This window comes from Danaus plexippus, chromosome Z (assembly GCF_018135715.1).
Source record: "Danaus plexippus chromosome Z, MEX_DaPlex, whole genome shotgun sequence".
Classification (NCBI taxonomy): Eukaryota; Metazoa; Arthropoda; class Insecta; order Lepidoptera; family Nymphalidae; genus Danaus; species Danaus plexippus.
Window position 1 is genome coordinate 13,253,394 of NC_083559.1, and position 26,972 is coordinate 13,280,365.

The 26,972-nt window shown below is 29.7% G+C and overlaps 5 protein-coding genes across 5 annotated transcripts; 3 read left to right on the top strand and 2 right to left on the bottom strand.

The window, feature by feature from the left end:
• The first annotated feature begins 150 nt into the window (after window positions 1-150).
• LOC116777537 (ran-specific GTPase-activating protein-like) lies at window positions 151-2,180 on the top strand. The gene is made up of 4 exons (XM_032671146.2): window positions 151-333; window positions 417-605; window positions 1,093-1,327; window positions 1,398-2,180. Exons 1-4 carry the CDS (start codon window positions 322-324, stop codon window positions 1,646-1,648), a joined length of 687 nt encoding a protein of 228 aa, XP_032527037.1. The 5' UTR covers window positions 151-321; the 3' UTR covers window positions 1,649-2,180.
• Window positions 2,181-2,296: 116 nt separating this feature from the next.
• LOC116777536 (protein windbeutel) lies at window positions 2,297-3,661 on the bottom strand. The gene is made up of 2 exons (XM_032671145.2): window positions 2,750-3,661; window positions 2,297-2,668 (listed from the first exon to the last, which is right to left on the bottom strand). Exons 1-2 carry the CDS (start codon window positions 3,296-3,298, stop codon window positions 2,465-2,467), a joined length of 753 nt encoding a protein of 250 aa, XP_032527036.1. The 5' UTR covers window positions 3,299-3,661; the 3' UTR covers window positions 2,297-2,464.
• A 461-nt stretch (window positions 3,662-4,122) lies between these two features.
• On the top strand, window positions 4,123-7,286 carry LOC116777800 (zinc metalloproteinase nas-13-like). The gene is made up of 7 exons (XM_032671519.2): window positions 4,123-4,331; window positions 4,481-4,501; window positions 4,626-4,727; window positions 5,155-5,333; window positions 5,717-5,855; window positions 6,305-6,435; window positions 6,534-7,286. The coding sequence occupies exons 1-7, from the start codon at window positions 4,226-4,228 to the stop codon at window positions 7,245-7,247; spliced, it is 1,392 nt and encodes a 463-aa protein (XP_032527410.2). The 5' UTR covers window positions 4,123-4,225; the 3' UTR covers window positions 7,248-7,286.
• Window positions 7,287-7,552: 266 nt separating this feature from the next.
• LOC116777797 (uncharacterized) lies at window positions 7,553-12,759 on the bottom strand. The gene is made up of 12 exons (XM_032671517.2): window positions 12,620-12,759; window positions 12,264-12,544; window positions 11,906-12,077; window positions 11,250-11,446; window positions 10,867-11,005; window positions 10,409-10,536; window positions 9,984-10,227; window positions 9,351-9,707; window positions 9,133-9,269; window positions 8,851-8,992; window positions 8,089-8,222; window positions 7,553-7,696 (listed from the first exon to the last, which is right to left on the bottom strand). Exons 1-12 carry the CDS (start codon window positions 12,705-12,707, stop codon window positions 7,583-7,585), a joined length of 2,133 nt encoding a protein of 710 aa, XP_032527408.2. The 5' UTR covers window positions 12,708-12,759; the 3' UTR covers window positions 7,553-7,582.
• Window positions 12,760-13,777: 1,018 nt separating this feature from the next.
• On the top strand, window positions 13,778-26,642 carry LOC116777799 (uncharacterized). Its single transcript, XM_032671518.2, has 5 exons — window positions 13,778-13,893; window positions 20,069-20,181; window positions 23,508-23,699; window positions 24,607-24,859; window positions 25,600-26,642. Exons 2-5 carry the CDS (start codon window positions 20,090-20,092, stop codon window positions 25,957-25,959), a joined length of 897 nt encoding a protein of 298 aa, XP_032527409.1. The 5' UTR covers window positions 13,778-13,893; window positions 20,069-20,089; the 3' UTR covers window positions 25,960-26,642.
• The last annotated feature ends 330 nt before the right edge of the window (window positions 26,643-26,972 follow it).

Here is a 26,972-nt window from a genome sequence, read left to right on the forward strand (position 1 = left end):
GGACATAATAATAATAATTTTCTAATATTTTTTTAAAAACATTTATTATATCACAGTTATTGTCATTACTAACTTAATAATAACAAACTTGCTGTTATTTATCTGTACGATCCGTTACATTTTCTTCATTTTTAATCTATCTAAAAAAAAATATTTCATTATTTTCTGTGGAAGACAGCAACAGTTAACCAACTTAGTTTATAACTCTTCTCTTTTCTCCTTATATTATTTCTTGTTATACCTTCAAACTAGAATAATTGTTGTAACGAAAGCACATTGTTTTAAACAAGGCGTTAAACAGTTAAACTGTCCATAAAAACAATGGCTTCACCGGTAATTATAAGAAACAAATACATATAATTTATCTTAACAGCACATGATTTAATTATCTTGTAAATGTTTTTTTGTTTATCTAGAAGGAGGAGAGCGTAAAACGCAACAGCGAAAGCGAAGGTGATACTGAATCCTCAGAACATGATCCGCATTTCGAACCGATTGTTTCTCTACCGCTTGTAGAAATTCCAACTAACGAGGAAGACGAAGAGGAACTGGTGAAGATACGCGCAAGACTTTACAGATATGACACTCAAGATCATGAGTGGAAGGTGAATTTTATGAACTATTTTAAAAATACTAGCATGTTAAATAAAGTTTATTATTTTTAACTTTTTGGCTTATATTAATATTTCATTACTGAGGTCTAATACAACTTTTTCTGGGCTGCTATGAATGTATACTAATTTAGTGTAATTTTTATCTTAAAAGTTTTATTGTACATGCTGCCCTTTATTTTTAACATTGATATTCAGATACACATTTATAATTTATACTATTCATTCATTATAATTAGTAAATCCAGATCTTATATGGATATCAAAAATAATAAATCGATATAGCACCATACAAAGTGCTGGAGTGTATCTAAAATGCCAGACATCGAAATAAGGTCAATGTAGGCCATTTTTTATTTGCCTTAATTGTTAGTATAATTAACAACTGACCGAGAACTGATAAGAAACAACACAGTCTATTAAGTTTTGTGTAGACAAATTTATATATTTATGTATAACATCAAAATGTATTTAATTTTAGGAACGGGGAACTGGTGATATAAAACTGTTACGTCACATAGTCAATAACTCTGTGAGGGTAGTTATGAGGCGTGATAAGACTTTAAAAGTTTGCGCCAATCACTTTATAACTCCTGATATAAGAATGAATGTGCACTGTGGATCTGATAAGGCATTTAATTGGTCAGTTTTCGCTGATTTTGCTGATGAAACTTGTAAACAGGAATTACTTGCTATAAAATTTGGCAATCCACAAAGTGAGTATTTACTTTAATGAATAATTTTTTTTTATGTTTCCCACTTACATTGTTATGTATTACTCTCTAGATGCGGAACTGTGGAAAACAAAATTTGCTGAGGCCCAGGAAATTGTGAGAACAAAATGCATTCTATACACCCAGGACCAGTTTTCCGACGACGAGAGCAGTTTTACAAGAAGTGAAGATACTGAAACACCTGATCCCAAATGCGCTGATAAAACACCAGATGATGAAAACAAAAAAATCACTGATCATGATTCCGATGGAGTTGTTTTAAAATTGAAAGAACTCAAAGTGAACAGTGAAAAAACAGAGTAAAATTAAACTTAAGACAATTCCATTTTCTTTCTGTATAAAGTCTAAAGGTCAATATTTCAGAGAGTCTGAGACATAGATTTATTTTAAAATTAGTCTAAACTTACTAGTAATTTTTAGATTTGTGTTGTTTGTTTCACAATACTATGTAATAATAATTTAAAAAATCCTTTTGAAATTTCAAAGGACTCGTATTCCAGTTTTTAAATGTTTCTTAACAAGACAATGTTTGTTGAAACTCTATGCTATAGCTAATATGAACTGTTAGTTTTTTTTATATTTTGCATGTTGATCCTTTACTAGTTAGTTTAGATTCAATGTATTTTGTTAGACATAAAATAAGGATAGAATATAGTTTAAATTCTATCTTTTTCTTATTACAATACATTAATAGCTAGCTAGTACGCATTTACAAATTAATTGATTTGTTAACATTAGTCAAAATTGCTAATGATGGATTTGAAGAAATGTGTGGAAAGTGAAATATTTTAAGATACATTCATAAGATTTGTAATAAATTACACTTCTACATAAATTGTGTAGTTATTTATGTAATTTTGTTTAACTTAAAATATCTAATACAATACTTTCAAGTTGTGTTCATTACCAAGGCTTATCTTTTTTGCGTTGGCAATAAAATAAAATGATTCATTAAAACCGCACACAATTTATTAAATCGATTGCAAATAGAAACAATATTTATTGCAATATTATTGTGGAATGTGCATCTATCACATAAAATAGTGCTTGAGACTTGCAATTTATAGTTACAGAAATAATTTCTCACACTGCAAACAGTTCAATGTAATGAATTCATCATTACAGTTCCTCTTTATAATTCTTGAGAGGTAATAAAAATGATTTAAGGATGTTAATCCTTTGGCTTAGTTCATTCTTTTTCTCATTACTTATTTTTCCAGCAAGTAATTTATTAACTCTTGTTATTTCTGTTTGGATAAAGTCATCACCTTTTTCCAATATCTTTTCCATTATGGTTTTGTAGATCTTTCCATTACCCGCCACCTACAATGTATTTAAAGTCAATATAATATGGCACAGAGATAAATAGATATACTCATGGAAATAGAGAAATTAGTATCTTACCTCTTTTGATAAATTTTCCAGAACTTTCTCAGTTTCTTTTGCGATGCTCTTCCTTTTATCAGTATCTGAGTTTTTGAATTTAATAGCCAATAAATCTAGACTTCTTATGCAGCCCGGGAGACTGAGATAGATTCCACTCTGTTCCCGAACGAATTGGCGTAATCTATCAATTGTAAATTCTTCAGAGTCATCAAAAGTTATTGGTTTGCTTTTATCTTTAAGAAACAGTTTTACAACAGGGAAGTTATTCTTATCAGCTCCATATTTCTTAGCGAATGCTTCGTTGTCTTTCTCTCCATAATCTTTTACTCCTACTTGGGCAAATAAAAGATTATCCACGTCTTTTGATTCCTTTGATAATGCCACATAGGTGTCATGCTTATCACCGTACGGATAAGCCACGTCGAATTTTACTACTGTGGCATCGAATTTAGGCACTAATTTGTTAAAACTTACTTCATCTAACTCTACCAAGCCTCCTAAAGACTCTTGGTACGTTGAAGGAACTACAAGAATTATACAAGCAAGAAATATTAAACCGCTCATCATAAATGAGATTCAAATTACTTTGAACAATAGTCAATATTGTAAAGGAGCTATAGGATTCAAAACGCGTTTGTGGCAATCAATAATTCACTTTAATATTTCAAATTATTTTATTTCACTGAGGTGTTCGCTTTATCGGCTCGCATTTATATTGACAACTGACAGCCGGTGTAAGCAAAGAGCGAACTACCAGATTTTAATTTGTAGTTCCGATACAAAACGTCATAATATTTTAATTTCAATATGAAATAGTAAAAATAGTTTAAAAAATCACACTCTATATGAAACTAATGGGTTTAAATTTAAATGCTTGAAGCAAAATTTTTTACTATTAAGATATATTCTGCTTTATTTAAGATAAAACATATTTTTTAAAAGAACATTACGTGGAATCTATTGGATTAAGTGTTTGCCGTGGATGTATGTGATTGGTCAAAATGTGCAAGGTTTGTTTTTAATAACTTTTTTTTTAAACATAAATCATTATTATAATAAAATCTAAAATAATGTCGGTTATTTAAAAAAAAATGTAATGATAAAACTCTGTTAATAAATTCGATATAATAAAATTGTTTGAATTTGAAATATTTTTAATATTAATTTAATATTCCTTGATTCCTTCAAAAGTTAATATGAATTGTTGAAACCGTCCTAAATCTCTTTGAATAAAATAGTTAGTCTTCTATTTTTATTATATACTTTAAACTAATTTAGTACGTTCTAAACGAAGGAACCTTCAACATTGATAAAGAGTTAAAAAAAAGATTTTTCTTTAGTAAGAAATCGTCACTGGATTATGTTATAAATCTTATTATTGAAGCAGTTACTTTTTAGAAATAAAGGCTGTTATCAGAATAGCTAGTAATAAATATTTGTTGCGCCATATTCTACCCAGGTTTAAATTATTATACATAAGAGTATTTCATAGCGATGACTTTTTTATTGAATTTCTTCGTGTTGAATATATTAAATCTAGAATTATTTGCTTATGATTTGGAGCCTCCATTAAAAAATTATAAAGATGGAAGTAAATCTGGTAAGTGTTGTATGATTACATGTTGCTGCAATTAAAATTTAGGTACAAAACCTACCTTAAGTACCTTAACAATACTTTTTAAATAATTGCATTGCAAGTTATTTAGTACTTCAGAAATTCATATTTATGTTTAAACTATTCTTTCACAGCTTTTATTCAAGCTCCATACGGTTAGTGCCACAGTTTATTATCTATTATTGGAAATACTAAATAAACAATTAGAAAAAGTATTCTAATTCAAAGAATTTTTTACATTATTTTAAACTTTGTGAAAATTTATCTATTTTCATTCAGTTAGCATTGCACGAGATCAAAAAGTAAAGAAAATACAAGAAGAGATTACAGGCAGTTGGCCCGAAGGAATAATAAAATACTATGTGGAAGAAAAGAGTTATGGTTCGAGTATTATTTTTATTTATTGATCTGTTTTGAAGGTGGATATTAAAATAAAAATAAAATTATATTTTGCTATTACGGATATTAACTTGGCATACCTACTTACCACATTTTTGGAATCTGTCAAATGAGTATAATTTTAAACAAGAGTTGACTTTAACCATTTTTTTCAAAAACTTCTGCCTAGAGAGAAATTGTAATTAAAATTGTTAGTTAGCGATTTTAATTCACTTGGAAAGGTTTTCATTTTGTTTTGTTGAAACTGCTTTTTCACTTTTTTTTCTAGCGCAAATTAATTTAAATTACACATATACCTAATTACTGTAGGTAAACTAAAAGTGAACGTTTTTACGTTGCCGTAGTTATCCAGATTCACATAATCATTAATAGACAAAAGCTAACCCTTAATTTTATGCTTTTTCAACAGATTCATCTATCATTACTCTTATACGCGCTGCGATGGGTGTTTTGGAATCGTCAGCTTGTATACGTTTCAAGGCAGTCAAGGATAAGCCAGAGGGCAATGACACATGGCTGCACATCACCAATCCAAAAAAGAAAAGGGAATGCGTGCATGAACCCGAGGTTCTGGATAGCGGGGAAATTGTAAGCAGTATGTCTTATAATTTAAAGCATCAAGCTAAAAGCTTAGTGTCTTGTCCATAAAAAAAAAAAAAATATTGAGAAAACACGTGGTATTTAGTTTAACGACAGCAACATCTTATACATGGTTGTTTTAGAAATTGTCATAAATTTAAAAAAAAACAATAACTATAAAGCTTTTTGTTTTTTTAATTTATTTAAGTGTGACTATTTCAACGACACTGCCAAAGTTTAAAAATATCGGAAATTTCGTTGCAGTGCATTATATGAAATTATTGGGATCTACAAGATAAAGAGAAAATAAACAGTATAGAATTTATCATTTAGTTTATGAAATCATTTTATAATAGAAAATTATTATCTTGTTAATAAATAAATTTTTGTAGGTTTTAGTTCTTGGTTATGACTGCCTTAAATCTAGAGACTTGATACATTCTTTGCTCCATGGTGTTGGATTAAAGGACGAAGTGACGCATCCTCACAGAGACAACTATGTCAAAGTTGTGTGGGATAATATACAACCTGGTAATATTTAAAATTTGTCTATTGATAAACGTGCAATATTTAATAAAATATATACAAAGAAAACAATGGATAAAGTACTTAAAGAAATATGTACATAATTCAATATTTGAAAAATGATATAAGCGAAATATAAGTGTTTTAGTATAAGTTATAATTTACAAAGAGATAATTTATAGACTATGTAGTTCTAAAGTATATTTAAAAAAAAAAACTTATAGTTACGATAAATTTTTAATTTGAACTAGCCATCCTGTAATTCGTTTCGAATAATATAAATGCAAATACGTACCGATTAATGAATTTGAAATTGTTAATAGTGTTGCTTAAGAACTTTGATATTTTACTTATACACTAGTAGCACCCTGGTATAACACAATTTAGTATGTGTAATCGCAGTTTAAGAAAGGTAATAGAAATAAAACAACCTAAATATTTAACTATTTAAACAGCTTACAGACATCTATATCGTACCCAACCAGTAGAGAATTCTAGAAGCATAGTTGAGTACGATCCATTAAGTATTATGCATTTCCACGATCGGGCTTTCAGTATGAATGGCAAAGCAACAATCCTACCATTGGTAACTTTCAATTGAAAAAATAATAATTACAAAATTCAAATTTGCAATGTTCTTAGATCAGTGGCGATGATTTCTTTTCTACACAATAATTTTTGTAGGAAACTGGTTTAAGGATTTCGCCATCAGACGGCTTATCACAGTTGGATAAAATGAAGTTACATATATATTTTGGACACGAATGTAATAAGAGGAAATTCGTTTCCCTCATGGAAACATGTAAAATGTCTTTAAAGAGTAAAAAAGAATCGGCTAGTGATGAAAATCGTGAGAAAGGAAAGGATCGAGATAATGTTACAGGAGAAAAAGGTGATAGTAAAAATGAAAATGAAGACCACGGAGGAAAAGGTGGTACGGAGAATGCTAATAAACTTGAAAAGGGTGAAACAGATGAAAATGAAGGAGAAGAAAATGGAGTAGAAGAAGAAAATGGAGTAGAAGAAGAAAAATTTACTGAAGAAGCAAATAATTCTGAAAATAAAGAAGAGGTAGATGAAAATACTACATGGAGAACCTTACATGGAAATTTAACGGAACTCGAGAAAAATGGCGAAACTGAAGACGCTAAACAAAATACTGAAGAGGATAACTCTTCAAAGATTACAGAAAAGGTTCAAGATGATGATGAAAATAACGATGAATCGAAAGAAAAATCCAAAAAACGATACATTCCTGCAATAATCGGAGTAATAGCTACGGCAAACTCTGATATGAGTTCCGGAAACGTAAATCAGTTGACGGAATCGGAGTCTGCAACAGAAAAGAAACTGAATTCTGGAATCAACTTAAATTATGATAATTATACCGACAAATAAAAACTTTGTCATTATATAAATATATATATATTTTTAATACATCGTTTCTTATTGATTTGATTTGGTAACTTGGATTGAAATGAAGTTTACGAACTTTTCTTTTTAACTTAAATTCCTGCTAAGCGCGTCTCAGTTGCGAAAAAGTGGTTGATAATTCAAAATATAATAAAAAATCACGTTAAATCTAAATGTCAAGAAGAGTAATATAATAAATATAATCTCTTCAAAAAAGCCCATTTTCGTATAATCTATGAAAAGTTTGACGAATAAAGTTTAATTCAGTTTTAAATAAAATAAACTATAGATTCATTTCCATCATTTATTTCACAATAAAATTACTTTTGAGCTTCTTCTCGTCTTTTCCTGCACTCGTACTTGTACAGAAAATTTATTTTGTTAACATCTGTCAAACTCAAACCTTGCCAATGTCCCATCGCCCAACCGTCGTTCTGAAATTATTATTTTTTTTTTCATATAAATTCCTCTGATGTTATAAAATATGAAGTCTTTATAAACCGATTAATATATGGATAGAAAAATGACTCAATTTTAATAGTTTAAAAGAAACAAAGCATCATATCATTAAACGTAGGAAATAACATGTCGGCCATAATTATTATTTAAATCCCATTTATTTTGCCAGAGGACATTGCATACCATATTTACTTTTCTAAATTTAAATTCTTAAGACATAAAAATGCTTCTATTAGTGTAACAATATACACATTTCAAATAACAAAAATTCCCGTCAAGCAATACATTTGTAGGGAGCTGGGGTCATATTATAGATGAAAGTTGTAAATGAAATGTAAATTGTATTTTACAAACAAAAATAACTCACCCAGACAGGGTACATGATGTTGGTGGAGCCATTTTTTATTTGTAACCATGGGTAATGCATAACACTTTGATAGTCGTATGGGAATCCCACTGATGCTGCAGGAGGTAATTTTTCTTTCATATCTTTTTTTACCTCTAATGAAAACACGAGTATATTTATTAACTTTCAACAAATGATTACACAAAAATGTAGATTACCATAAATTTAAAATGAATAATTCTTATTTATTTTATATGGCGATGATCAAAATTCTTAATTACTTGTAAGATAATTTAATGGGTAATTAAAAATATTCGTCGAGTATGAAAGATGTCATGTTTCTGCATGTTAGGATGTATGAAGAGTTAACATAAGCCATTCGACTGGCGTGTTATAAGTTATTATCAACGCTACTTATTCAACGTGACGATACCGATGAAATGATTCGTTATAATAAATAATTAATAGTTCTTATGTAATAAAGCAATTATTCTTGTCGTTTGATAGAAAAATTATTGTCAGTAGTCATTAAAAATAATAACGTTTCTTTATTGAATATTCTTTTTATTAAGTTTAAGTTCCGTCTATTAAGACGCTAAGTGGTCACCGTTGACTTGCAACGTGAAGGTTATAGTGTAACACATGTCTTATTGTCAGAGTTTTGTAAAATTAAAGAATAAAAATAAACAAGATATCTATGGTACGGATTATAATCTATGGTTCTTTAAGTATTTTTTGTTGCTTTACACAAGCGTTTAACGTGACAACAATGATCATACAAACCTGGAGTGAGGTCATTCCATAGAATGTGTAAGTAGGAGTCCCTGTCGTACATATTGTGTTGGTGGTCCAAACCCAATACGTGCACAAGTACATGCAGTAAATCGTTGACGGAGTTGAAACAATCTGCATTCAAATTCAGTACCTGAATGGGATAATGGAGACTGAGGAAGCGATCATTAAATAATAGGTTCCAGATGCAAGAAGCCTCAAATCATTATAAAATTTAATTTGAAATTTTATTATGAACTAATAATTATTAGGAGTATTTTTTTTTGTTGATACCGTCTTTCCATTAGGCCGTCCAGAAGGAGGGCAAGGGCATCCCGGTTGAGAAGAGCGTTGGAAGATCAACATATTGTCTGAATGCCTTCTCGATGGTTTCCTATTTGACATCTTTTTGCCATGTCGTTTCACAGTTTCTAAGCGAAGAAACATGATGTTCTTTTTGGCATTATTCAAATTATTTCATTCTATGACTAGTGTTTGTGAAATACTTTTACCTTTTGTTATTTCAGATGGTGTTTTTTTATGGGCTTGTTTTACAATCCCATCGCTTTTATGTCTCAGACCGGGCAAATGGCTTGGAGTGTCTTCAGTTACATGCGTCATTTTATGTTCAGAATTGGTCGTAGTCTCTTCATCTTCAGTAAGAACTGTTGATTTTTCGTTATTCTGCACTGTTACGGACTCATTTTTTTTGTTCCTATCTTCGGTTTCATTAAAAGGCACATGATCTACATTATTGTCGTCGTCCTTGTCTAAACTTTCATCGGATTGAGTAATGTCTCTGAACTCGATGCAAGTTTCCTTTTCAATATGTTTTAGAACAGCTTTTATGTTATCTTTTTCCTCAGCGGCTAGTATGTACAATACATAAGTCACTTTTAATCAAGAGGAAAATATTTCATTGCACGTTTTTAGATATGGATTATTCTGAATATTTTCTTTAAAGAATTTTTTTGGTTGGATTTTGATTAGATGAAAAGTGTGATTGATTGTAAAAATATTCTAAATCAAGCTTTAAAAATAAGTTTTTACGGAAACAGTTAGGTTTAAGGTACAAATATAAGAAGTGTATAGTTAGGATCAGTGCAATCCTACTGAGACGTTATAAAAAATCTTTATGGACTCACTAAATTCCAAATTATTTCTTATCTTGTAATTAACAAGTGCATACGGCCAGATTCTATTTTCGAAGTATTTATCAATTTCGTCTTGAGTTGCAACAACAGAGTTGAGATTTGTGCTCATTGCACTTGGGCATGTTTTCGTCAAATAATCTTTATTACGATCTACACATTCCGCACCATATATCATTCCAATTTTTTCAACATCCAATGCGCTGAGAGCTTCTCTTTGGCCAATTTTAACTGCCGCCTACCGAAAACAAAAGTTTTATACGTGTGCTCATTGTATGTTTTTGAAGGCATTCCGGCCTAAAAATGTGGTCTTTTTTTACAATACGTTATAAATACTAACATATTTTTGTGATTAATAAAATCACTTAAATTTAATGTTACTTTATAATCAAATGTTTATAATAATATATTATACGAACTTGCGCTTTAACGGTCTGTTGACCGTTTTTTGAAAATGCCCTCGATGGATAATGTAAGACGCTTTTGTAGTCATACGGCAAAACAAGTAGTGGATCATCTTTTCTTATTTCGAAATATTTCTTGTACCCTAAAAGTCCCTTTGGTTTAGCGTTTCTAATTTATAAACATTCTTAAGTTACATTACCAACTTATATTAATCTGGGCTTAGTAATGTCAAAATACTTGAGGATAACAGAACATTTTTATCGCTAGCCGCTACACAACTGTTTAAAATGTTTCGTTTTTATGAATGGGCATTCCTAAGGTATTTTTCATAGAGTTATTTAAAAACACAAAATTTTGTGTAGCAGAAAAATTTCATCGATTTTATTATTCATACAGGTAATTTATTAAAATTTCCGTACTTCATTTGACTTATTTAAAATTCTAATATTTTATGAAAAAAAAAAACATGTACCAGGTTTAATGTTATCCCATAAGATGTCGATATGTTTGTCTCTATCAGACCGCGTGTGTTCGTGAGAAAAACCTAAAACGTGCATTATTTCGTGGGATATTTCACCCTGCGACAAGCAGTCGTAACCAAAAACAACCATCTGGAAAAATATTGATAAAAAAATGCTATCGTTAAAATTAAGTCAAACTATATCTATACTGCATTCAATGTCGTGAAGCAATTTCTTGTGTTAAGAACATTTATGTTCAAATACATTTATGCATTAGAAGTTACATATGTACCTATATATAATAGGTACCTTCCATAATTCCAAATACAATACATTACCCTCCAATAGCTACAGCAGTGTTGTTATATGAATCAGTTCTCTTATTTCACCTCACCTGAACTCCTGAGTTCGGCTTGCGTTCATTGCTGTGAACGCATTGTTTTAACCCTAAAGGGTTGCTGATGTACAACCATTCGACATTCTGCAAAGACTGTACATCAGTTGGTCTCTCACGGAGTCGTTGGAGACGGATGCAAGTCACTTTTTCGATATATTCAAAAGCCTTCAGAATTGTTTCGGCTAATATAGAATCTATAACATAAGTTTAAAATGGTATGATATTTGGTATATTGGACTTGTTATTAAGTTTGTTTTTGTTTTATTTAAGTAAAAGGTATGAGAACAGGTGTGATTACTGGTGTATATTAGTAGCTGACTGATTACAATCACTTTTTCAGACGAATTATTAACCTCCTCCTTTTTTTTTAATTCGGTGGAAAATAATTTAAATAATAAATGTTAAAAAATGCACAATAAGTTTTGTTCTTCGTGGATATATTATTTATCATAATTTATATACATCGAATATTTCAGACTAATATGTAAAATTATTCATTCATACCACCGATATGAAAGAATTTTAAATCGTTGCCTTAAATAGCCTGCAAAAGAATCTTAAATTGTTGATTTTTAAATCGCGTATCTTTTTCTTGCACAATCTACATTACAGTCTCCAGATGTTAGCGTGTTCCTTTATTTTGTCTTACTCACCGTAAGTATTAGGATCAATAAAAAACGGTACAATGCCATGCTTCCATTTCTTAATCCAAGGTATTTTAACCTCATCATCATTCAAAATTTTATGGTCATCCTTATCTTCCTTGGGACCAAGTAGTTCGGCGGGTGCAAAATTAAATCTTCTACTTTGTATTTTTTTCTTATCCTTTACAACATATAACATATTTTATATAAAACAGGGTTACAATTTATTACATAGACGAAGAGAAGGATATTTTAAAAATGGCTAAAAAGGTGTTAACATAAATGCAGTCCTACAATGTGACAGAGGTTTAAAGAGCGTTGGAAATGAATAAAACGTAAAAGTTAATAAAGATTTAACTTTTATTACCTCTTCATTAAGGAATCTCCGCCTGTAGGTCACGGGGCTGCCATTTTGTTGCATGTCGTCGTATATTTTGTCGACTATACTTTCAACTCTTTCTATATCCTCATCTTTTAATAAAGGGTTATCGACATCTGCCCTTACCTCTCTTTTAGCTCTATTATTACTTGAATTATTTAATGTATAGTTCGTGGCGTTGACCGCTTCAAGATACTTTATTTCTTGGTTAAATAATCGACAAATTTCTAAAGTGTCCTGCCTTTTTCTATCAATAAGTTTTTGGTCCACTTCAAAAAACATTACAATAAATAGTATCAAGATTTTTTAAATTATTAAGTGTTTCAAATTTTAAATTTCCTTACCATATCGGACAGTTAGCATGGGTATTAAACATTCTGCCAAATAAAAGCAATTCGTACAAAATACTAACGCTATCCAAGCACACATCATCTTAACTATAAAAATCAATGTAAAAGTGTTGAATTATTCAGAGCCTAATATTCATATAATATTTTATCGTTACGATAAAACTTAAAATTTTATTACGAAATCTAACAACTACTTTTTTTTATATAATAGATGTATGTGTTTTCGCAACCAACCAACCAAAAAAAATTGTAATTTAAATATTCCATTTTTATTTGTTGTTATATGAAGGCGAGTATATTATTAGTACGGTATAATACTTATGTTATAAATATTCAACTGAATCTTCCACTAATGCATAAGGCAGTTTACATTTAGCAAGTCGTCAACAGCTCAGAGGTCATAATTAATTATATTTTTTTACATTTATTTTTATTTTAATGTCATGTCATTACTTACAACCTTTTACTTTTCTCCGAGACTCCATCTTTAAGATTTTATTTACTAATTTAAGACATGTTCGCATATTAACAAAAAAAAATATATAAGTATGAAATAAATAAGTACAATACAATATATTTATATTTAATTATATTTTCTTATATTTATACGAATTAACTGTTATAATAATTTTTATATCAATATTTTGTATGAAATTGTTTAGTACAAAAAGAATTACATATATTTTTTCAACTTTTTAAGAGATGTTTCTTTTCACCAATATTTTAATCGTAATTTGCTGTCAGCACCGATGACTTTCACTGAATCACCGACAATAGCCGTAATGAGACCCCATCAAAGAAGCGCCCACCACAAACAGTACAGATTTGACCTTAAAACAGAAGATTTTAACTCAAGTTACATATGTTTATAAAAAAAAAACACAATTACAAAAAAAGTTCAAATACAAAAATTTTTTTTTTACATAAAAATCGTTTACCGAATTTTTATATTATAAAAAAAAAATCGCTGGTAGATCTCTATGTAAAGACTTTTTCGACAATGAGCTTGTACCGAAACTCGTACGAAGTATTCGTGGTGCACATACTTCCTAATTCCCATAAATCGCGTACGAAGACGTCCACTGCGACCGCACCTGGTATCCGCGAATCGGATGATAGAAAGTTAACTTTTTATTCCGGCATTCATTTGTATAAGGTTTAGTTGTACAGTCGTAAGCGGTGTGCCAAAGAACGCACACGCCTCATCGGTTGGTATAGTGTTAAGTACCGTTAGTGGACTCGTTCGTGCTGCGAGGTTAATTTTTTCGGTAAGAAAACATCGCATTTTATCATTTTCGGTCACTCTGTGACTCTTACGCATGGCTGTAGCGATTTTATGAATTTATATATATATAATTGTCATAATATGTTTAGTTATATTTAGTATATGGATGTCTGTAACAGTTGTTTTATACACTAGTTTGAGGTATAAACTTTTTTGTTTGTTTTAAGAAATGTGTTTAAATCTTGATGTCCAGAACTTTCTTTTCTAAGTTACAAAAACTGAGGTACGGCCCTTAGTGCGAGATTTCGTCTTCATCCAATTATTTGCCTTTTTTGTTTATAAATTACTGATACATATATGTATATTAAAAAAAATAATGAGACTATCTCTATTGAGTTTACAACACAAACTAACTGATGATAGGTATTCATCTGAAAATGTTCATTTTACTTACAAATTTTAAGAGACAACAGAATGTCCTTATATTATAATATATTTAAAAAAGGGGAATCAAAGTAAAAAATTGAAGATTAACTTTTATAGTTGAAATTGTCACACCTTCAAGTAGTATAACTTTTTGATCAGTATTAGAAAATGACGTAGAAGTATTTTGACTTAAAATACCGGACTTTATAGCACTAGTTTGTTCCGACGACCTAATAACAATGCACTAAGATTAAAACATAAGGCTCTTAATATACACCTTTATACAGGCGGTATTATATTGAGATAATTATTTGGTACGCTCAGCGGTCAGGGACCCCATGTTTGAAATCGTATGTTCGAAATGTCCAACGTAAGATGAGCCACGATGAGGTTTAACCAAAGATTAGGTAATACAAAAAACTTAATTTGATAAGTCATGGTCATTTTTTTATATGCTTATTATTTTGGCATAAAAGCCTTGTGCATATATGTTTTTATGTTAACTTTCCACAAAAAGTAAATGTAACACAATTTTCGAATTTCGAACGCTAGCGTCGTCATGTTTTCACTTTTGGCTTTGTTTGTTTTTTTGTTACGTGTGTCAACATAGCCGTCGATAGTGGAATGTAGAGGGATAGATGTTGTTTTAACATATAAAGTATAAATATTTGCAGGAACGTTAAATTTAGGTTTCAACTTCTTTAATTTTTCTTTTCGTCTAATTTGCCTCAATAAATAGGTATAATGTACAACTTGAGCGTGGCAAGGCTTTATAATATTTCATAAATGTCTTCAAATAAGTACAATAATGATAAAATAATAGCGATTGCATTCATAAAATCATACACTGACAAGGAAATAGGACCAGTTACGCGCTAGTTACACGTACTGGTCACGCTACGGATGAAGAACTGTAAAATCATTTAAACAATATGTAAAGGAAACACAAAAAAGTATTTATATTATTTGTAATAAAATTTAATGATACAATTAAACTTTATCGAGAACTTATCAATGCCCTTTCCTTTAAAGTTCACAGAGAGGCAATGCAAATATGTCAAGTATAAATTAATTTATTAAATCGTTTTTACAGTTAAATGATGATAATGATATAATCCTTGACCGTTGGTCAAAGATAAAGCAAGCTCGAAAGCACTGAGTATCCTTAATAATATAAGTTGGTATATGGAATTTTTAACTTATAAAAGTTATAAACATAAAACTGATGGGAGAAGATTGTGTTCTCTAAACAGCTTAAAGTAAGCTGGGATTTAATAATTATGATTCAATATCAGCTCATGAAAATAAATTAATCGTATTGTTTAATGTGACAAAAATTCTAGATAAAAAAAAAATCGATGTACCAGTTACAAAAAACTGTTTGTTGCCAGATTTTTGACTAAAAAAATGTTGTTTCTACATAAAACATAAATAAGTACAAGTACATAACTAAGTAGAAACAAAAAATATAGTTTTTGTGTATGTTTTTCACAGTCTTATTACACACAGACAAAACACATACAAAGTAAAATATTCATAAGATAGAATTACGTCTTGTTATTGTATTACTGTGTCATTTTAAAGTTTTTAACACGTCATTTTATATACCTATTATATATAGACTTTATGTTAAACAATTATATCGCTTTAATAACAGTAAAAATTATATGATCTGTGTTATAAATACATTAAAGGATATAATTATGCTCTAGAAATTTATCAACCCGTTTTTTTTTTTATATTTATTTAATATATAATATATTATTAGTAGGTGCCCTTTTTAATAATTTTTTTGTTAAAAATATAAATACAATGAGTAAAGTAATTAAAATTAAGATCATAGTACAATGGATTAAATTACCAAATTATGGTTTTGCTTCGTTTGCTTCTAATGTAGAAAAAAAGAGAAGCGATCTTCAATGAGGAAACTTTTTCAACGTCCGGTTTTAGACTCTATTCGACAAGCAATATATTTATTATGACATTATAAATGTATTACAGAATAACTACTTAATGATTGATTGTTAATTACCGTTGAAACCATTTATTTCAAATGACGAGTAAAATTTTAATGTTTCGCAAATATTAGGATTTACGTTTTCAACATGAAAAAAGGAAACCATAAAAATTATTACTTTACAAAATATCATTTACTATTAATCAATATTGACTGTCATTTTTATTTGCCAATTTGTATTTTTTTTTTAGTAATATCGAAAAATAATTGTGTACCCTTTAAAACAATCGTCGACATATTGCTTTAATGTCTGACGTGAACTTATTATTGTCGGATCGATTGACATTGGCTCAATTTATTGAGGTGAATACCTTAATTGTGTCACCATGAGATCAATTACGTATCTGTTGTCAATTATTTAAATTATATATGAAGTACTGATATCTAAAGTACATTTAAAAAATATATATATTTTAAGCAACAGAAGGTTGGTTTTTCGTAATTGTATTATTGTTTGAAATAATAAAATTGTAATGGCTAAAGCTTTATATTGCAACTAAAACCAAAATTTTTTTATCAGTGAGATCCAATAATTGAAATGAATTTACGTCTGACATTTGAATATAAATTTTATTATTTTACTGCACAGACTATAAAATGTTAAATAACATATGTGTAATATTTCTAATGCTTTTCTAGATTGGACTATAAATTTAAATAGCACGTGACCCTATTCTTATGTACTTACCGTTTGCAGATTTACCGTTTTATCGTAGTAGTGTTAAAATTATTGAGTTGATTTCTGAACAGACATCAGATCTGACAGCATCAAATAATCGATGTATTTATTATAAATTATTTCTATAAAGTCTATTTTTTAAAGATAGACGAGGAACACTACGTGTGCAAAATTTTATTACGATTTTAGTTCATTTGGAATTCTTTCTTAACGAACACCTGCCTTTCTTGTATCTTTGATTGTTTTAAAATAAAAATCGATTTGTTGTCAGAGCTCTGAATTGATTTGGTTTTCGTTAAAATTTTTATTTCAACAATTTTTTTAAATTAGTAATAATTTTTTAATTCATGTTTTTGTAACGAATTTTAGCTTGAAAGAACATCAGATTTTTATTCCATCAAAGAATCTGTAATCTGTTTCGATACAGCGCAATGGCAATGTGTTTATATATTACGTAAAAGTAAGTTTAAACAACAAAATCAAGTTAACAAAATATACAGGCAAAACCAATATTCAAAAATAATTTCGAAGGACCCAAAAGAATGCTGTGTTGCAAGTACATGTATAAATCGTTTAAAATTAATTGAAATTATTCCTTATAAGTGCGTAAGATGATTTTGAGTTGTAATCATACCATATGAGAGTACAGACTTCAAATTATTGTAAAATATGAACGACCATAATGACAGGTTAAATTGCATATTTTTTTTTTTAACAAAGAGCAGCCATGACCCAAAGATATGCAATTGTATGCTGTATGTATAAAATAAAATGCCTCCCAACAATCACATTTAAAAAGATTAGTCAACAATAATCTTAAATTGTTCTTCAACGTTTAAACTTTGTTTGTCCCATTGTATAGATATAAAGAGTAAGTAAGACATAAGTGCATAATTTACTTTAAATTTTGCAATTTATATTTTCTAATAAATAATATAGATATGTTTAGGATGTCACAATGTATTCCCTTTTCATATAAGACGTGATGCCTTAGCCCTTATGTAATATATATCTTCGCTTTTTACAAAATATTGTGCGAAAAATGTTACGCACACAAAACATTTGGCACACGCATTTATGCAATTACCGATTACCAAAGAAAGTGTTCCGTGTGTTCTGCCTGAATGAATATTCGCATCGCTGATTCTGACGTAAACCCGAAATCACAAATAAAACGCGTTCCGTTGCATTTCCAGTCGCACGCAACTAAAATTGTATAAGAATATAAATTAATTTCTTGCTATAGAAACATATATCACAAAATGAATTAGATAGAAACGGGAAGGTTGTATTGAATCGAGATAATATGATAGATTATAAACGAGAATACCTACGTTCGTTTTTCTTGCCATTGAAAATTACATTTTAATTATCTTTAATTTTACAAATGATATTAAATAATGAAAATGTTAACTAGCAAATAGCTTTAGAACAAATAAAGATTTTTATGAGCTGACACTTTATAGCCCATGTAGTTAAGTTAGTTAACACGTGAGCCGTTGTCACCGAAGAAGTAGTAATATTATCTCAGATAGAATTAAAAATGGTGACTTTTGAGTGAAAAGGCTTTCAGACCTTATGCCTTCTTCTTTTGCTCTGAATTTAAAGGTGACCACTGGTGACCACTGTCTACTGATCGTGACAGGTGACATCGAGGGAACCACTGATCCTATCTCAATATCATAATAAAGATAAAATACATAAAAATGTATATATTTTTTTCATTATTTTCAATTACACCACATAATATAATTATATAAGTATAATTACGTACAATTATTTATTTTTACTAGACAATCTTAGAAAATTTTGTATTTTTTTTACAAACACGCGTATAGTTTATATAAACAAAGAATCTTTATAAACTAAATGAATGTAAAAGAATACTATGTACTGTAAGTGTTCCCGTTACACGTAGAACTCGCACTAAAGTTTTCCACTAGAATCATATTTTCGATTACATTGCATCGCTGCTGCATAATTCGATATCGCATGAGAAATATTGGAATATCACTCTAAGCATACAATAATTTGCATACTTGTTTGTAATATAATGATCCTAAACGATACTTACTATCAAGAAGGTACCATTTTATTATAACTTATATTAAACCAACGTATTAACTGTCGTTTAACGATCACACTGGCTCGTTTGAACTCAATCGAGTAATCATACAAACAAAATGCTTTACGTATTTATGGAAAAGAACGAATATTCTTATAAATCTAGAAAAATATTATCCAAACATCGCTTAGAATCATGTAGGGAAATTGACCTTCAAATGAAAGAAACCGCATCGAAATCGAAAGAGCTACCATGTAACAGACAGATATGTACACACACGCACACACACATAAACGTCACTAATAACACACCTCTTTTTGAAACGGAGGTTAAAAATAATTCAATCCATGACTTTGAATGCCTTTGTCACCTACAATACGATGAGTTGTGTCTAACACTCATTTTAACCGTTTTATCCAATTAATTAATTAAATTCATTGAAGTGTTCAAAAGATAAAAAATGCTTAATAACCAAAAGTAAACTATTTTGAATAAATATATTATATATGTTTAATCAACCTTAACCTATTTGTTATCAACATAATAAAATTTTTAATAATTTTCAATACGGATTCCTAAAATTTCGTCCTGTTGTTATTTTCCAGTCTCAACACTGTTTATTTCAAACGATATTCGGAACATAAATCAGATCAATAAAGAACATGACAAGTACAAAATATTATTTTAATGAATAAGGAAGTTTTTTTTTTAATTACGTACTTATTCCATTCCGAAGGTGAGACAAGAAATAAAAAATATGGTTTCTATCGAACTAATAATTTAACTTCAATATTTGAAGACTTCTTAATATACTCGTATGTATCCAAGTATAACCTGCTTTAAATCAATTTCATTATACAACCTTTATGTGTGTGTAAGCGATAATAGGGCGTGGTGTTTGCTAAGAATATTAATACAATCCTCATACGACCTATCAAGAATATTCTTTTTTATATATTTTTTGGGTATAATGATAAACAAGTGATTTAAATAATTATATAATTTTTGTAAAACCATACTTTATGCTGCAGGTTATAAAGGGGACAATAGGGATGTCAGCGACTAAATATTGTCATCCGTTTTTGAACGGTCTGAAGTCACTTCCCGAGGGATATGATGACGAGATACAGCAAATAAGAGAATGGTAAGTGATGTACAATTATTATTATTTATATATATAAATACACTGAATGTATTTCTCAATAAATTATATGAGACTTAACGAAAAAGATGTCTGTATTGTTTAGAAAAATATTTAATTTAATAATAAGAGTATAAAAACTTGAAGGATAGAGAAACAGAAAAAAATAATAATTGCAAGAACTTATTCATTTGAAAGAGTATTATTTGTATCGAATGTAGTAAATCAATATTAAAATTCTAAATTAAATAAACTATTTTACGTCGACGGACGATGTTCCTCATATTTTTGTCGCTTCACTGTAGCGTAGCGGTGGTTAAGGAACGTCAAATTTATCCGTCACATTTCTATAAGAAAATTGAACAGATAAAAATGTTTAATTGAAACTCATTGTGCGTATTATATATCACGCATGAGCTATCACTGTGTTATTCTTACTAAAAGTATTCGTGAATTTCAAAGTATCCTTAATCATTATGATCCGTATACCGCCAATCGGATAGGTGTTTATGTTGATCAATAAATTTTTATAGCATTCATTGATTGATTAGTTAACGTTGCTGGACGTTAAGTTAACATTTTATTTTGGGAACCATTAGAGTACTTAGTCAGCGAATTCCGTGTCAAATAAATTAACACCTGAAATGCTTATAAACATAAATGGCATTCCAACGGACACGGTCACTTTCTCTCCATAGAAAGCAAAATAAGACATACCAAGTACATAAGCACTTGACTTCTAAATATTCTGACGTGTCATTTGACGGTCATATTCTGTTGTATTGTCTCTGGTTTTTCACTAAATTACAATTTCGTTGTATAAAGATGCACTTACCTACCTACCTACCTACTACATACCTACTAAACTACTGTTTTACTTTCAATAAACTCAAACCCGTTTAACCATTCTACTAATGCGGTTAAGCTAAAGACAGTGTTTTATAACTATCAAGTCAAAATAAACATCGACAGTTGTAACTGTTGTAAAAACGTATTAAGTCTCTCATTTATAAATCATCTTTGATAGTTTATTAAGATTGATAAACTAGAAACTGTAGGTTTTATGGGCGATACCTATACTTGTATTTCATTTGTTAGTATACAAGAACTGCTGTATGTATTATTTAGTAATTAGTAAAGAACCTCTAAACTCTAAGGTATTGTTTTTAACATGGAAAAGTTTTAAAAAGGACGGTTATGGAACTGAATGCAGAATTTAACTGAATTTAAACGCATCCTCCTTTTTAAATTCTTATTACGTTTTTAATTTTTTATAATCAACTATAAAAATAACAAAAAGGTTTTGTTCGGTGGATGTCTGTAGTGATATCGTGTAAGGTTAAACAATTTCAAGTTCATTATAATTTATGCTTAAAATATAATTTTTTTTTTGTTCGGTCATTCACTTGTGACTTGCATTATTTTATAAAAGTAATTCGACTAAGAGAAAATTCATCACATATTATGAGTTGTCAAACACCGAACTCAACACTTTGAAGAATCAATTCGCAAGAAACTACCGCGATTGCCAACATAAGAGGTGTTTTTTTTTTATAAGAACCGCATCAGGTCACACACATCGAAATGACTCAGCGGTGTCTGGGTCTTTATGGAGTTTTAATACATTCACCCTGTAGTCAAGATTGGGACCAAATGATTACCACTTTTTTCTTGTTTTGCAACTTTCACAATTTGAGTGTTTATAAATTGGGATTAAAGGAGATTACGAAAATCGAACACTAAAGATTTTCTTCTATAAAAACCAAGAATTCTAAAGTGATTTTATGAAGGTAGCTTCATAACATGACAATAAATTCAATGGTTGAAAAAGGTCATTAATGGCATGCCAAAATAATTCATTTCTTATTCTCAACGAATCAAATTGTCATATAATTGCAGCATATTTGAAAATAGTTTTAAAACGTCTCAACTGTTCTTAGAAATCGTCATGCTGTAATTATTTCGTAATTTTCATATGGCATGACCACTGAATCTAAAATTACATTTTTAGATAACGATTTTACATTCTCTGAAACTTTCTTTAATAATAAAAACTATTTTAATTACATATGTAGGTTCTGAATGGGAATATAAAATAAGTCCGTCATTAAATTATTTCGTTAAGTTATCTTATTCGTGATTTGACTAATTATTGTCTGTTTTACAGATGCTTAATAAAAAACAAATATTAAGGTCAAATATACTAAGAATTTACGAACTATTTTTATCTTATCTAACAACTATGTAGAATATAAATTAACTAAGCGCTAGGAACTTGTGAAGGTAAGTGAGATATTTACACTTCTCTTCTCTTCCCGTAATGCATCTCAACTATGTTGAAAGCGGTATAAAGCGTTCGATGTGCATAAATTATATAGTAATAGATTGAAAGCTATTGGATATTGGCGTTCTTCTGTTAAACAACTTTTATCTAAGAATAAATTTAAAAAGTCTTAAAATTGTTAACTCTGTTGCGTAACATCTTTCATTGCTTGAATATAAGACTAATTCATAGATCCTTGGTCTTTTTACGTAAATGACAAAAGATCTAAAAAAAAGTATGACCTCTTTAATAGAATACAGCGATAATTTGGCACTTCACTTTAGTTCTATAAAAGAGATATCGTACAATTTATAAAATTTCTCTGAGTATTTTTCTGATATCATATATATGTCAGGGTTAGACAATGACATAAAAAATGTTCACAGATAATATAAATAATAATATAAGGCCTAAATTGGACATTTGTACATGTGAATTCAAGCTTAATTTTGTACAGTATTAAGAAAGAAAAAGATTGTATACTTTATGACTTCGAAACTGTGACTTTGAATGAAAAACAATTTTAACTGATATTTTCATTTTTTATTTCTCTATTTATACCATGCTTTAATCTGTCGAGATGGCTGCTTTTAGGCGGGTATTTAAATTGTTCTATTTTATTCAGAATAGGTCAAGTACAGGTCTTTGTGTTTGCTGTGATTCATTACGTCTTTTTGGTATTAAAATATGTTTAAGGTCAATTGTAACTGGTTTTTAATTATTATTCACCAATCATTTATTTTGTTTTTTATATATTGTGAGTTTATTTTCTAAAGGTATAACCAAAAAAAAAATTACAATTGCTCGTCAAAATGCTCGTTAGTGGAGTTGAGTCTTCGAGCATGGCTTGTTAATTCATTTAAAAGTTATACGTCCTTGAAAAATTTGTGTTGATGATGTTCATATTGGTGTAATACAAAAATTCCAGAGAAGTAATTAAACTATTCTACCAGAAAATTCCATTTTATTCGGACCGAAGTCAATAACCGTATTTACAATTTTGCAGGATGAAAAGCCAGCCTCACCTGCCTTACATATCAGACGAGTATGTGATCCTCTTTCTCCACTCCAACTATTACAAGGTGAAGGAAACCAAGGACACCATCGAGTGTTACTTTACTCTCAGGAATAATTCCCCCGACCTCTTCACGAACCGGGACCCACTGCTGCCAAAGAATAAACTCATATTGGACATGACGTAAGTTATACTTCAATAATACCAGATCTTTCCTGTTAATAACTTTTTTTTTAAATTAAAATCTGTTCTATTCCCCACATAGAGATATAAGTAGAGCTAATTTGAAAAACTTGTTTATGCTTTAACATATTATTTTAAATAGAGAATAAAATTAAACTAACTCATTAGCTTGCTTCGACTTGTTAAAATGTGTATATGTCATAGGTTATTAAATGTATAATTGTGTAAAAAAAAAAACTTGAAACAATGGTCTGTAATGGTAATATATTGCGATCATTAATTACACTTGCATACAAATTAGAAATTCAACTACAATACGACAAACGTACATAAATAACATATAAAGACGATGGGTATAAAGTAGTGAAATCTAAATTCAGCGATGTCATATTTATTTAGCGCATCCAATAATAGAAAGTTATTTCAATGTGTCACTAACCAAACCATATTACAAGTTTGTTCTTAACTATATTAATGTTACTGACACAGCTGTTTCATTACCTTTCATATCGTAAATAGGTTACCTGGTGATAAACGGAGGCTGAACGTCCGCAGTTAAACATAGAATCGAAACTAACCGATTCTCTAAATTTGTTATCTTACCGATATATCTGCCATTTATTTAAACCACCGGTTTATATTTATATATAAACCGGTGGATTAATTAATAACTTATTAATTATACTTATGTAGAATTCTTTTGACATATTACGTTCGTTCATTATATACGAGATTTTTTTTTACGACTTTGTCAGCATAAATGTGTTATATAAATTAAATAAACGATGTTTTTGCATTTGATGTATTTATATTGTTATAAATGCTTTGTTACATAAGCACGATTTTATGTAGTCCTTGGGTTCAACTTCAATCAATAGAGGGATACAATTAGTTTTCTTTACTCCAGTCATATGGTAGCCCTGCCAAAGTTATCGCCGGAGGGCTATCACATCCTGCTGTACCGTCTTGCGGACACCGACTACAGCAAACTCAACTTTGCTGATGCTGTACGAGTCTTCTGCATGTTCAATGACATCAAGCTGTCAGAGGACAGGCTCTCCGAGGGTTACATAGTCATATTCGACATGAAGGGCTGCAGTCTTGGTCATCTGACCAGAGTTACTCTACCCGCTTTGAGAGCCTTCATGGTTTACATACAGGTATTAATCAGAGCTCCAAAATATATAAATAAATAAACCTAACCTAATAAAAATTATTTAAACAAAAAAAAAAAAAAAATACAAAATTGAGATTAAAATAAGTTTAATAATATAAAATTAGCACTAACCATTAACAGCTCAGCTTTATTCCATTGAAAACACAATTTGCTAATTAGCCCTCCAAACGTCCGCATTAAGGACGATTTGCATAGAGTATTTTACATAGCTAGTGTGCTCAGCCATTGTAAGCAAAATGCGACCCAGTTTGTGTTCCGCTCGATTTCAGGAAACATTAAAACATTAAAAAGCTGCTAACGCAACGCCTGCTTCTGCCTGAATACATTTTATAATTTGTATTAAGTAAACAATTACAATATCTGTTACATAAAGTGTTATGTGAATATAAATGTTTTATCTTTATCGATATTCATAGAAATAATAATAATCGTAGCGATTTAAGTCAGTTCTTTTGGTCTATAACTTTATACCAATGTGTATGATGCCTTACCTTTAATCTATTTCTAGTTCGGGGTAACCCTGATAATGATTCGCAGATTTCGTATTCAATACGCTTTCGATGGATTAATCGACTAGACATAACGATTCAAATACAAACCAGAATAAAATTATTCGTAACTTGTATAATTATTCCACTTTAACTGTGAAATGTTAAATTCAATTCATATTATATAAAACCTATTTGAAATGTTATATTATGTTTTTTTTTTATTATTTTTCAGAACGCACATCCGTGTCGCCTGAAGAAGATCCACGTGGTTCACACGGTGTCCTTCATAAACCAAGTGATGTGCCTCGTAAAACCTCTCATACATTCCAATCTTCTCAATCTGCTTAACTTCTCCTCTGAAGGCCCGGCTTCTGCTGTCGACTTGGAATATCTGCCGGAAGATTACGGCGGTCCACAACCACCTGTCAAGCAATTGCACGAAGAGCAGAGGAAAAACATGGAAGAAAATTATCGCGACTGGTTGATCGAATCGGAGATTTTCAAAGTGGACGAGAAGAAGCGCATCAAGAAACCTAGCAAAGGAATGTTCGCCAGTTTCACTAGTAGTTTTAAAAGCCTCGACATCGACTGATTTTCAATATTTTAACACCCAATGTACATACATACCAACGGTAGAATAATTCATATAGCGACTTAGGTATCGTTTTACGGTTTTTAAGATTTCCACGACCATTAGACTATTCATATAAAACTATTGTAGGAACAGGTGAGTAACGAACAAAAAAAACATTATATCGAAAACATACTTGACTTTATTTAAAAATATAGTTTTATTTTAAAACTTTTTTAGGACTTAGAGAGTTACATGGTGATCTAGCAACAATCATCTTAAAATATCTTTCACATTAGCCATAAAATTTTAGAGGACTTTTGTATGACAATTTTTTAATTAATTTGCTTATACACGTGCTTAGGCTGATTGAATCGTGAGCAGGAAAAGTCACTTTTTAGTGGACTACACATAAAATAATATCAATAAGTCCCCAACCTATCATATTGCACCTACGATTGCTCAAATCAGCATTAGTGTTTAGTCTTGCATGTAAATATATTTAAGTTAAATATTTTATACCTATAAGTAAGAATTTCTGTTGTAAATTGTATTAGAAATTTACGTTTTCATCGGATACCAAGGGTCTTCTTATATGGTCATATTTTTTTTTTACATCCAAATATAATAGGATAAGGTTTTATATCGAATGTATTTTCTGAACTTTATAAACATGTATTAAATATTATTTTTTTTATCTGTCATTACAAGTCTTTCATTTTTAAACTTATCGAAGCGGTATTTATCGAACTTTGGAATGCATTCGAAAATACTTAATCTTGAAAATGGGGTTAGATCATGGACAGGCGAATTTCTACTCTGTGATTAAGAGCGTAGAGTTAAATTTGAGATGTCACACACATATAACCGCAGCGCTTTTCTTGTAATCGTCTGAGTTCCCAATCGTGCGGTCGAAGCGAGGATTTCGATGCAATCGTGAACATCAATTATAACATCAACGTCTCGCGTTTACAGCGTCCGTTGCAAAATTACACTTTAAATATGAGATACTTGCTGGAATTGCTTTTTGTTGC

What these genes read in the sequence shown, in the direction of transcription:
- LOC116777537 (XM_032671146.2), top strand. An exon ending in CTCAAGATCATGAGTGGAAG is followed by an intron (nt 606 to 1,092) that starts GTGAATTTTATG and finishes ATTTAATTTTAG; the next exon opens with GAACGGGGAACTGGTGATAT. An exon ending in AAAATTTGGCAATCCACAAA is followed by an intron (nt 1,328 to 1,397) that starts GTGAGTATTTAC and finishes ATTACTCTCTAG; the next exon opens with ATGCGGAACTGTGGAAAACA.
- LOC116777536 (XM_032671145.2), bottom strand. Translation starts at nt 3,298, where the DNA reads ATGATGAGCGGTTTAATATTTCTTGCTTGTATAATTCTTGTAGTTCCT. An exon ending in TGGAAAATTTATCAAAAGAG is followed by an intron (nt 2,669 to 2,749) that starts GTAAGATACTAA and finishes AATACATTGTAG; the next exon opens with GTGGCGGGTAATGGAAAGAT.
- LOC116777800 (XM_032671519.2), top strand. Translation starts at nt 4,226, where the DNA reads ATGACTTTTTTATTGAATTTCTTCGTGTTGAATATATTAAATCTAGAA. An exon ending in TAAAGATGGAAGTAAATCTG is followed by an intron (nt 4,332 to 4,480) that starts GTAAGTGTTGTA and finishes ATTCTTTCACAG; the next exon opens with CTTTTATTCAAGCTCCATAC. An exon ending in TTTTATTCAAGCTCCATACG is followed by an intron (nt 4,502 to 4,625) that starts GTTAGTGCCACA and finishes ATTTTCATTCAG; the next exon opens with TTAGCATTGCACGAGATCAA.
- LOC116777797 (XM_032671517.2), bottom strand. Translation starts at nt 12,707, where the DNA reads ATGATGTGTGCTTGGATAGCGTTAGTATTTTGTACGAATTGCTTTTAT. An exon ending in AGCCGAACTCAGGAGTTCAG is followed by an intron (nt 11,006 to 11,249) that starts GTGAGGTGAAAT and finishes ATATTTTTCCAG; the next exon opens with ATGGTTGTTTTTGGTTACGA. An exon ending in GACGGCCTAATGGAAAGACG is followed by an intron (nt 8,993 to 9,132) that starts GTATCAACAAAA and finishes TATCCCATTCAG; the next exon opens with GTACTGAATTTGAATGCAGA.
- LOC116777799 (XM_032671518.2), top strand. Translation starts at nt 20,090, where the DNA reads ATGTCAGCGACTAAATATTGTCATCCGTTTTTGAACGGTCTGAAGTCA. An exon ending in ATACAGCAAATAAGAGAATG is followed by an intron (nt 20,182 to 23,507) that starts GTAAGTGATGTA and finishes ACAATTTTGCAG; the next exon opens with GATGAAAAGCCAGCCTCACC. An exon ending in AAACTCATATTGGACATGAC is followed by an intron (nt 23,700 to 24,606) that starts GTAAGTTATACT and finishes TCTTTACTCCAG; the next exon opens with TCATATGGTAGCCCTGCCAA.